This window comes from Onychomys torridus, chromosome 1 (assembly GCF_903995425.1).
Source record: "Onychomys torridus chromosome 1, mOncTor1.1, whole genome shotgun sequence".
NCBI lineage: Eukaryota > Metazoa > Chordata > Mammalia > Rodentia > Cricetidae > Onychomys > Onychomys torridus.
Genome location: NC_050443.1, coordinates 32,664,979 through 32,677,119, shown reverse-complemented (window position 1 = coordinate 32,677,119; position 12,141 = coordinate 32,664,979). Strand labels below are relative to the sequence as shown.

The 12,141-nt window shown below is 38.4% G+C and overlaps 1 protein-coding gene across 1 annotated transcript; it reads right to left on the bottom strand.

Moving 5' to 3' along the window:
* Window positions 1-4,386: 4,386 nt before the first annotated feature.
* LOC118581618 (D-dopachrome decarboxylase-like) lies at window positions 4,387-4,743 on the bottom strand. The gene has a single exon (XM_036183962.1). The coding sequence runs from the start codon at window positions 4,741-4,743 to the stop codon at window positions 4,387-4,389; it is 357 nt and encodes a 118-aa protein (XP_036039855.1).
* Between the last annotated feature and the right edge of the window lie 7,398 nt (window positions 4,744-12,141).

The following is a 12,141-nucleotide window of genomic DNA, read 5'->3' as shown; positions in this document are numbered from 1 at the left end:
TAGAATGGTTTCCAGCTCCAAGGAGTTGTGAGCATTGGGGTTCCTCATGTCTGCATCTCTCCTTTCTCCAATGGGCTGAAGCCAGGATCACTGAAACATTCCAGAACAGACTTTGAATCAGCCTCCCTCCAAATCCACTTTCAGAACCCAGAGCAAAACAAAACAAAAAGGGTCATTTTCCCAAATGTGCAGTCTTCTAAATCAGGGACTTTGTATTGTTCACAACTATATCAACCAGGAAACTTTCTTGGAACATGGCATATACTCAAAGACTAACAGCAGTTTGAATGAGTCTAACCTTACCTCTTGAGGTTGGAGCAGTCTTAAGACACACTCTGCTTGTAGCAACTAAGATCTGATTGCCTCCTTGATACCCCCATCCACTGTTTTATTAGGAGCTACATATACCTAGAGGAAGGCAGTGTGGAAGTCTGTACATTCCCCACCACAACTCAGCAACAGTTGAAGGACAGAGAAGGCAAGGCATCTGAACAAGGTCAGTTCTGGGACAGGAAGCAGGTGCTCATAATTTTCCTGCACTGTACAACTGTACCTTTCTTTACAAGACACTGATGCTTATTTTATGTTCTGTCTTATGATTTAAATACATACGTTTAAAAGAATTTGACTACAGTATCTGTAACCTCAACACAAGTCACCAGGGGGCGCAAGTGTTGTTGAAATGGTCATCACCCAGCAGAAGTTCTGAAAAAGATTAATACTATGCTGTACTTAAGCAATTCTATGTTTAGATATTTTGGAACATCTATACTTGCTCCCATAGTGGCTGTTCTAATTTACATTCCCATGAATAACAATATTGCAAGGGTCTTTTGAAAGAAATCTAAAGCAAGAAGTGAAATCCACATAGGATAATGGAATATTTAGATGTAAATGAAAGGAGGAAAAATATTTGAAGAAATGAAGGGGACAAGCAAGGGGAAGTGGAAGAGGCACTTGGGAAAGACTGATTTTTAAAAAGTACCTGATATACATACAGAGAAATGTCACAGTGACAGCAATTTCTTTATGTGTTATATATCCATATATATATACACATGGGGGGGCAGAAAGACAGACAGACAGATAGACACACGTATCACATCACAGTGGCTTCTTCACAACAAAGGAAGCCACTAACAGTGAAGAGACAGCCTACCTTGGGAGAAAGCATTTGTAGGCCATACATCCAGTAAGAGTAATATCCAAAACATTTAAGAAATTCAACTTAGTAGGAAGAAAACAATGTGGTCAAAAATAGGCACAGGAGCCCAAGCTTGTGGTAGACTTTAAAGTCTTTTACATTTCAAGTTAAAATTATATTTCCTTAGTATAATAATTTATTCATTGAATAAACTTTAAGAGCCAGTATATTTAAATAAAGTTAAGCATAAGATGGGAATATATTTTCATCTTTATATTAGATGGTCAATCTCATGTCCCAGTCTTATTGAAAAGTGCCAGAATTTCCTCCTTTCTCATGTGTCTCCCCATAGTCACTAATGAAACCTGCTTTCATGGACAACACTGATTTTTACATTCATGTAAGGAACAAGATGACAGACGGGCAGTCCCTTCATTTTAGTCATGAGCTGTCACAGAATGGGGCTCCATTGTTTTTATCACTTTCCAAAATTATGCTACACTGTATATCTGTAGGGTATGAAAGATGAAACAAGGAACCTCACTGGAAAAGGGAAGGACTAACTCATGAAGACACTGTTTTCAAAGTTGGGCTGGATTAAGGAAAGTTTGCAGTACAGTTGAAACACCCTAAGGCAAGCAGTAGTGTAACCCTACTTCTACCCTTAGGCAAGGAAGGACACAGGTGTCAAAGAGAAAACCACCCTAGCTATAGCTGCAGCAGTATAAGACCAGACAAGAGAGGTACTGCCCTTGCCCAAAAATAGCCTATGGGGAATTGTGTGCCTTGTTCACGGAGTCGAAGGAAGTCAGAAATGGATAAGATAAAAACCCTCTTGGCAAACAGGCCTATTCCTCATACTTCTCCATATTCTTCTCACATTGTCATACATCCTGGGATTGTCTCCATCTGAATCTCACTAAGTTAGTTCTTATCTCCATCAGTTTTCCTTTTTGTGGATTCTCAATTCCTTTCTCTAACTTTTTTCTCTTTATTTTTTCCTCTAACTTTTAAAAAGCAATAAAAAACATCTTGCAAATGGAATGTAACTTTAAAAGTTAAAGTGGAATACTTTTTATTTGAATGTAAGTTTCAACACTCTAATGGAGACCCATTAAAATAATAACATAAATAAGGAAGTAACTTAGACTTCAACTAGGTACTCTGGGTGAACAGAATTCATTCCAAATTGCGGTTCCCAAACCCAGATATGTGACGTCATTCTCATAGCCATTAATGTCTCCTAAGAACATCTACATTAGAGCTCAGATGAGAAAATGATATGGGAAATGATGACTATGAACCCTCGGTCAATCCAAGTCCCTGGAGTTGATCACATCACTTCTGCTTTTATGCCATTGGTCAGTGCTAAATACTTGGTACCTTGGAGCACCAAAGGAAGCCAAGAAACATGGTCTTTTCTGCTATAAAAATTTCAGAGTCATTATATAATATAAATCAAATGAAGATCATACTAATGAATACAGCCCCAGGATGTCTTTTAGATTCTATGCTCATGTGAACATTTTAGGAGCCCTGCAAAATTAATAATACAGCTTGAGAAAAATAAAGAAGGGGATAAGAGGAATGGCGTTTCACATATGAGTGTAGCTGGAGTATTTTTGTGTTTATCTGGCCTCTATAACCACTCAGGCCCAATTAAACATATAGAGACTTATATTACTTATAAACTGTATGGCCATGGCAGGCTTCTTGTTATCTGTTATTATATCTTAAACTAGTCCATTTCTATTAATCTATAAGTTGCCACGTGGCTTGTGGTTTACCGGTATCTTCCATCATGTTTCTTCTCATGGCAGCTGGCAGCATCTCCTGACCCAGCCTTTTTTTTTTTTTTTTTTTTTTTATCCAGCCTTTTCCTCTCTTTGTCTAGCCTACATTATCTTTCCTGTCTGGCTACTGGCCAATCAGTGTTTTATTTATCAATCAATCATAGTAACATATATTTACAGCATACAGGACATCCCACTTTAACATAGTAAAATTACATATAACAAAACAATTATTAAGCAATAATTACAGTAACAATATCTAGTCTACTTATAATATCCAGTCTATTTGTATTTGGCAGAATTAAAGAAGATATCCTACCTATCCTATATTTGTGAGCCTAAGGTTTTATATCTAACTTATCTTTTATCATAACTAAGGAAATTATAACTATCTAGTCTTCAACTACATTAAAAACCTCAGAAGGATATAATATTATCTGAGAAATGGGAGAAGGACACAAGCAACGTTTGGGAGCCTTGTGAGAGTAGACAGAGACAGCTGGCAGCCTACATAGTCATCCAAAGTTGTTCTGTAAAGTTGGGGCATCTGTCTTTAGCCCACAGGACTAGAGTCTCTCAGTCCCTTCTCTGTGTCCTGTAGAATGTCTGGCAGTTTCCTCTGTAAAGCAGGAACCTGAAGGACCATTTTTCCAAGCAAATTTCAGTGGTCCTTTCTATGGGTCCTGCATGTCAAGTCGATACATTTTTCCAGGCAAGAACAGTTTCTTGCCCAAATGGCTATTTTTGCCATGAAGAAGATAAACTCCATATAGAGTGTCTTCAAGCCCACCCTCCTCTCTTAAGTAAATCAGTGTTGCCAGGAACAGACATGTCAAACTGTCCAGAAATTCTAAATTTTTAAAACATTTTAAATGCCATATTTTTTAGGTCTTTGAAGTATTTGAAGATTACCTACCTAACTGAATTATATCTATGTATACCTAGAAAACTTAACATGACTATATGTTTGACTATCATAGAAGACTAATTATTAATCTGTATTTAATTATCTATTACAATCTAAATGAGTTACATAAACATAATACCTTAAACAAGAATAGAAATGTGTATATAGTAGAATAAAACCAACTCTAAATTTGTATCAATAAACTAAAATCTATATCAACGTAAAACATTTTAAACAAGTTGCTTTTTAAAAGTAGGTTCAATAATCTTCCCTTTTATCCTATCATTATCTATACTGTCCCCTTTTCTTCTTTAAAAAGAGATTGTATTTATTTTTTATGTCCTCTTCATTTATTTAATTCCATATTTATTCATGAGGCTGGGGAAGGAAAACAAAAGTATGCAGTGAAACCACAGACAGTGAAGCCATATATGCACAAGAAGTATTTGGCAGTAGTAACTGCCGGGCCACAACTCTGTCTGGAGGTTTCTCTAAAAGGGTTCTGGACAGACTCAGCAGATGCCCTGGATTCTTTGTTTCAATCACAGAAATGTCATGACAGTTCCTTTCTTTCCAATCTGCCAGGGTTCCAAAGGGAAGATGCAGATAATTACCTTGTCCTGGTCCAGGGCCAGCTCCTTGGTGAGGAACTCGAAAAAGCAGGAGCTATGGTTACAGTTCTGCTCTGTAGTGCCCACAACACCAATGGAAGAGACTAGAAGCTGGACGCAGGGCTCTGTGTATCCGTTCATCAATAAGGTCATGCCAGGCTTTAACATAACACTCATGCGGTCTTCAGGTTTGTCCAGGATGGTGGTGGTGGCTGCACACAGTTGCTTCTCTAGCCCTGCAGGTACGCAGCTAGCAGGCAAGTTCATTTCCAACTCAATGAATAGCATGTTGGGCGGTGAGAGGGATCACAAAACAGCAACTTGAGATTGTATTTATAATCAACCTGTTTTAAATAAAAATATTGTTTTTTCTCTGTCCCATACCAGAGGGCTCTTCTGATATTGAACACAACAATCTCTCAACCTTTTTTTTTTTTTTTTGAATATGTTTGGGTTTAGAGAAGGAGTGAGCCAGTTTTATCTCCAAAGCCAACTTGGTATATTTGGGAATTTGGGCATAGTTTCTCATACTACTTTCTATTTGATGAGAGTGTTGTATTCTTATGGAAACATAAAGAAAATTTGAAGATTACAGAATAGTCAATGAGGGTGTATTGTCTGAGCCAATTGCCTTGAAACCATTTTGGATGTTGGATCATCCGGGTCATGGTGTCATCAGAGATCTTTCAGGGGGTCTTGGCTGGTCAAACTTGATGTATCTTAATCTGGAACAAATCCATAGCCTCTTGCTTTCTGTGGAAACAAAAGCAAAGCCTTTTTTCTAAAGCAACATATCTTTAGATCCAAATTTGGAAGTCAAGGTATTTTAAAATATATATATTGACTTAACTCAACAGTTCTTCCAATCAAATGTCTTTCTGTAGTTAAGAATCCCAAAGACAACACAATCCAGATTCTCTGTGTAATATATATCTTTACGTGGCTTATTTTTTGTATTACCTTTACTGTCTCTTTAAAGACTTTATTTTTGAAAACTATCTATTTGTTTATATAACTGCATTTTTTGTCTCTTTCAAGCCTATGTACATTTTTACATACATTTGTAAACTGTTTAGAGTTTATCCCATATGAACCTGTCTTATTGTGAATCTATTGCTTTAAACTGCAGCATTCTAAGACTGAAACAGCAGCTATGGCTGCTGGCTCCGCCTACCTCAGCTTTTCAACATGGTAGTGGTACATTTACCAACAGTTCTGGGAACCAGGCTCCCACAGACTCTAGGAAGCAGTGGGTCTATGATTCCATCCAGCATCGTGTAGCCCAGAAACCTCTCTCTCTCTCTCTCTCTCTCTCTCTCTCTCTCTCTCTCTCTCTCTCTCTCTCTCTCTCTGTCTCTGTCTCTCTCTCTCTCTCTGTCTCTCTCTCTCTCTGTCTCTCTCTCTGTCTCTCTCTCTGTCTCTCTCTCTCTCTCTGTCTCTCTCTCTGTCTCTCTCTCTGTCTCTCTCTCTCTCTCTCTCTCTCTCTCTCTCTCTCTCTCTCTCTCTCTCTCAACTAGCCAAAACTATATCTAACACACAGCATAGTGTGTAGCTTGGAGACACCTCTGTGTAACATAGCATAGGTCAAGCCTGCACGCCACAAATATGCCATAGAGAAGCACAAACCCACAGGCTGCCACTAATTTGAGAGAGACAACTAGAAAGCTGTTTTAAGCTCCATTTTATAATTTTTTTTTCTTCAGGTTTTAGGTGGAAACTCTTGCCTCACTTTGGGCACCATTTGTAGCTGGAGTATTTTTGTGTCCACCTGGCTCTTGTAGCCACTCAGGCCTAATTAAACACACAGAGACTTATATTACTTATAAACTGTATGGCCGTGGCAGGCTTCTTGCTCTCTGTTCTTATATCTTAAATTAATCGATTTCTATTCATCTATAAGTTGCCACATGGCTTGTGGCTTACCGGTATCTTACATATGAGGACATAGGTTTGCCACCAGAACCCACATATAAAGGGACATGGTGACACACACTTGCAATCCCAACACTGGAAAGGTGGAGACAAGAGGAGTCCTGGGGCTTGCTGGACAGCAGTCTAGCCTAACTGACAGGCTTCAGGCCAATGAGACTCTGTTTCAAAGGATGGTCTTCCTGTAGATGATACCTGAGGTTGTCCTCCAGCTTCCACAAGAGTGTGAACATGTCCACCACTACCTCCACACACATAAATAAATAAATAAATAAATAAATAAATAAATAAATAAATAAATAAATAAATAATTCTAAAAGCTTTAAATAGTGCTGCACATGTACTCTTCATGACATGATCCTGGGAAAACCCTGCTGACTCCCAAAGTCATTGTCTCTTCCTATGTCTATCAAAACTGTTACACTGTATAGACTATACCAAACACACTCTAGATGTTGGGAATACAATTCTGAACAACAACAGATAGGACTTAATCCTTGTGGAGGTTTAGTTTTGATGATAAAAACAAAAATATCACACCATAAAAAAGAGATGAACAATTAGGTCCTGAGTGGGAACAGCAGAGGTTCTGGCTTTCCTTCCACATTCTGTCTGCCAGTCCAGGCTGTGGGAGTTTGTCTCCCCTAAGAGAGCTTGTGGTGGATACATTCATCCTTTTTTGCCTTTCTGCATCAGAAGATAGAGTATCCTGTTCTATTTGGGTGTCTTCTATTTCCATGACTGCTCTGATTTTTGCAACAATGGCAGCCATTTTTAAGTCATGAAAGGCTCCTGGATTCTGCTTCCAAATCATAAGCAGCTTTCACTCCTGATTATTCACTATCTTTTGACATATCTTCTGTTTCTGAGGTTTGATTCTCCTACATTGTGTATTTGTCAATAATTCTCATTTTTCAACTTGAATTTAACTTTGGACTTAACCCTCTGCTTTTACTCAATCATGTAGGATGGATATTTCAAAAACACATATATTCAAAGAGATTGTAAAAACAGCAGGCCCTATGTAAACCAGTGAAACAAAATAAAAGACCCCAAACATGAGTACACGTAACTACAGCTATCTGATATTTGACAAAGACAGCATCCTCAACAAAGGGTGATTGGTAAACTGGATATCCAGTTTATGTAGAAAAATGAAATTAGATGTGTATATATCAGTTTGCAAAAAAAGACTCCAAATTGATCAAAGACCTAAATGTGAGAATTGAAACTGTCAGAAGAAAACATAGGCAGTACCATACAGATGATAGGTATAGAAAAGGACTTTCTGAATACAACTCCATTTGCCCAGAAATTAAGACCAACAACTGACAAATGGGAATTCATAAAACTAAAAAGCTTCTGTACAGCTAAGCAAATAATCAATCAAATGAAGTGGAAGCTCCCAGAATGGGAGAGAATCTTTGCCACTATACATCTGACAGGTACTTAATAGCCAGGATATAAAGAATTCAGATGGGAAAAAACCAACCCATTCAAAAAATGAGTTACGATCTCAACAGAGAATTATCAAAAGAAGAAATTAAAATGACAAAGAAATATCTTTTAAAATGTTCACCATCCTTAGTAGTTGGAAAATACAAATCAAAACAACTTTGAGATTTCATCTTACAACTGATAATAAATGTTGGATGGGGTATGGGGGTAAAGGAACTCTCAGTCCCTGTTAGTGAGATTGCAAACCAATGCTACCACTCTGGATATCAATGTGAACAATTCTCAAAAAGCTAAAGATAAATCAACTACATGACCTAGCTGTTCCACTTCTTGGCATATGCCAAAGGACTTGACATTGTACTCCACAGTTACTTGCCAGCCATATTCATTGCTACTTTATTCATAATAGCTAGGAAGTAGAAACAACTTATATATCCTTCAACTGACTGATAAATGGCCCCTGAAACTGTGGTATACGCACACTATGGAATACTATTTAAATGTAAAAATATGAAATTTGCAGGCAAGTAGATGGAACTAGAAAGGATTATATTGAATGAAGTAACCCAAACCCAGAAAGACAAATACCATGTGTTCTCTTTCATCTGTGGTCTCTACCTACATATCTTCACATGAAAATATATAACCTGAAGTAACCACAAAAACCAAGAGAGAAAAATAAGACCATGAGAGAGCAACCCTACAGAGAGGAATAACAGAATATGGTAATATGAAGGGAGAAAAATAAAAATGGAGAAGGGAGCCTTAAGTAAGGGGGGATGGTCAATACAACAAAAGAGGGAGGGAGGAGGGGTAAAGAGCACTAAAGATAATTGAAAAATCTCTAAGGAAACATGTTAGTTTACATTTACCTAAAATTGCATATAATAAATACATTAGATAAATATAGATAAAATGAAATTATGCCATTTGGGCTGACAGTGCTCCCTGCAAGACCCATAGAGCATCTCACAAAACCCCAGCAGCAGCGTAAGAAACATCTCTGTAAGCTGTTAATGAGAGAAGTCAGAGTGGCTCCCCAGAGTGCAGACTACTGCTGTCCCTTGGCTGCTTCACAAGGTTGAAGTCCCTATTACTGAGGGTGCCATGCACTTCAGCTGCAGCACTGAGTACCCGAAGGTGCATGCAAGTCACCAAAGGGAGAGATGCAATCAATAGTCCTACCAAGCTGTGGTGCCTATGAACCACAATTTCCAGCATGGCAAGATACTCTTAAAGGTACAAGAGTGGTATTTATATCTTGGCGATAACCAAAAATTCTCTAATTAGATTTAAGGCCTGCTCAAAAGGAAAAGTATGCCTAGTACTAGAAACCTACACAACTACCCAAAAATAGTGAGGTCATAGATATTACAGAAGAACCTATTATTGCCACCTTACTAGACCAACATATTCTTAATTGTATTCTAAATACTTAAGCTTATACCCACATTAAGCATAGCTCTCACCCTTCATCAAAGCTTTTTGACAGCAGTGGGAGACCATCACAGACAATCAAGACCAGTTATCATATAGAAAACAACTAATCATGGGCTACCCAGCCCTAACAGATACATCTACAACACAGCTTCTGCATCTAAGGCTCAGGGAACATTTGTAAAGAGGTGTGGAAAGATTGTAGGAACCAGAGGCTCAGAAAGTCTGCTTCAAGATTGTGTCTGCTAAAAATGACAAGAAAGCTACACCCATGATACTGCAACAAGTGGATGCCTAAATAAGACCCAAATAACAATGGGCATGCTAACAGGGAAGGAGGAAATCTCATAGAAAAAGAACTATAGGAAATTAAGGCCTTCTGAGAGAGCATTCATTTTCCCCAGGTATGAAACCTGATTGGTTATACAAGGTTTTCAGCCTTGAAATAATGTACATACAAGCAACCTACTAAATGGAGCCAATAGGTTGTAACTATACAAGTGTTCATACAAGTATATAGCAATAATAACTAAAGAAAATGAGGCCATCAGTTTGAAGGGGAGTAAAAGGGGCTTGGGGGAAGCTGAAGGTACAAGGCACCAGAGGGGTTGAAGAGAGGAAAGACAGAAAGGAAATGATGTAATTATATTTTGATTAAAATTTTAAAATAGAAAAAAAATTAACAGGCCCTGAGGCTGCCATGCTGAGTTCACGTTCACAACATGTGAGGCCATGGGCTAATAACTCATCTTCTGAGATATAATCCCATTCTCTATAAAGATGTGGAAGTACTCTTACACTGTAATCTCATAATGAGACTAAAAGGGAAAATATCTGCTAAACTTGATCATCTTCTGGTTTTGACCTAAATATGAACTGGTCATGTTTTCTGAGTAGAAATCTTAATAAGCATTTCTCTACATTCCAAATCCTGCACTTTACCTGTGTTCTCCTAAGGCTCCTCTCACACATACACACACACAAAATTCATCTGAAGACTAATTCTCCTAAGGATGTCCTGAGAAAGAGAGACAGAGACAGAGAGAATGGATGTCTACATTGCACATCTCACTCAGCAGTCTCCCATAGATGTTTCTCTTCTTCAAACGGCACCCTTTCAGTGGCACCCAGACTTCTCACTGACCCCTCCTTCCTGATATTTCTGGGTAAATTAGCTCAAATACAAACCCAAACCCACACACAGTGGACACTAAAATGTTTCTAAAGTACTCAGAAAAGTCTCACCAATCATTTACTTTAAAAGCACTTAATGGTCACGCTCAGTTATTTAGAAATGTGTAAGTAATTGCTCCAAAGACAGAAGGAAATGATCACAAAAAGAATTATATTTAATGCAATTTCCTTCATCTCATCCAGGCTATGCATTCTTGTGGCTTTAATTGTATTTTTCTTTTTATTTTTCCAATTAATCCAAATATCCTATTACCATCAGGCTCCTCGTTCATGCGTTCATTCATTTACTGGATAGTGAGATCATAGTGTGCAGTACTTACAGCTGGACACCCTGGCTTCTGGCTTCAGTAGCTGACACAGTGAGTCATTTGTAGCCCATCAGGCTCAGCCATTCTCACATCGGTCATAAGCCTCTCAAGCCCTTAGAGCTTGATCTTCCTTCTCTTCTTTATATGTGCACTCTTAGTCATCAAGGTATCAACATCATCTCTCATTTTCCTGAATTTCTGCAGTCAAGAAAAAATTCCCTCCCTGGGCACAGCAATCCTTGGGTCTGTAGCATAAGCCTGTCTCACATCTATGTTGCAATAGCAAGCACTATCTTATGGTCAACTTATCTTATGACTTTGATTTGAATCTCTGTCTATGAACTCTTTGGATCTTGATAAGTTATCTGTTCTCTGCATTCATCTGCTTCCCTCCCCTGTAACATAGGTTCAGTAATTTCAACATAGCAGGGTGGTCCTGAGAATGAGTAATCACACAGCATGTTGAGTCATACTAGTATTCCCAAAGGGGTTTCAATTATCTCATTTCACAGGAAGAAACACATCAATGAGTAGAACTAAAACCAAGCTTCCTAGCTTTGTGACTTGGAGACCCTGATTCCCAAGTATGCATGTGTCCATCACTGCCCTAGTTCATCTGGCAGCAAATATGGGTGGATATTTGACTTTGACCTTCTTCATGTTCAGGAATGGCTCTGTCTAAATTCTCAGTCTTACCTGAGTTAGCTTCTTCCAATGCCACCACATTATAGGTTCCCCCCTAGAAAACACCAATATTCTCCAACCCTTCTACACTTGTTTCCAGTTTCTTAACCACGATGTCAACTTTTTCAGATATCACAGAATCAAGCATGTTCAGCATTAGCATCAAGCACTACCTGATCAACTTATGACCATCTAGTACCATTGCTGCCACCAAGAAAAATATTACATCTCATGTGTACCTTATCCTGGGCCTTTTTCCTGCTGTTGAATAGCCTACAAAAGAATTATGGTGGCATCCTATATGCTAATTTAGAGATGGTTGGCTGGTGATAGGTACCTCATTGCTATCAATACTGTATGGTGTGTGTGTGTGTGTGTGTGTGTGTGTGTGTGTGTGTGTGTGTGTGTGTGTGTTTGTGTGTGTGTGTCTGTTTCTCATCTGTCTAGCTCTAGCTTGGACCTGCTGGTCATAACTCTGAAGATTCCATCAATAGGGCTGCTTGTGACCATCCTGCTTACAGTGTGCTTGTTTTCCTCCTCTATGGCCTGCCTTAAGCATCACTCTTTTCCTATGAATCTGGATTTGGGACATTTGCCTGTCATTTTATCTGATTACAATTGTCCTGTCTTCTGAGAAGAGATGCATCATTCCAGTAGTTGGCTTCTTTACTCAGTA

Coding starts and splice junctions, on each gene's coding strand:
- LOC118581618 (XM_036183962.1), bottom strand. CDS start 4,743: ATGCTATTCATTGAGTTGGAAATGAACTTGCCTGCTAGCTGCGTACCT.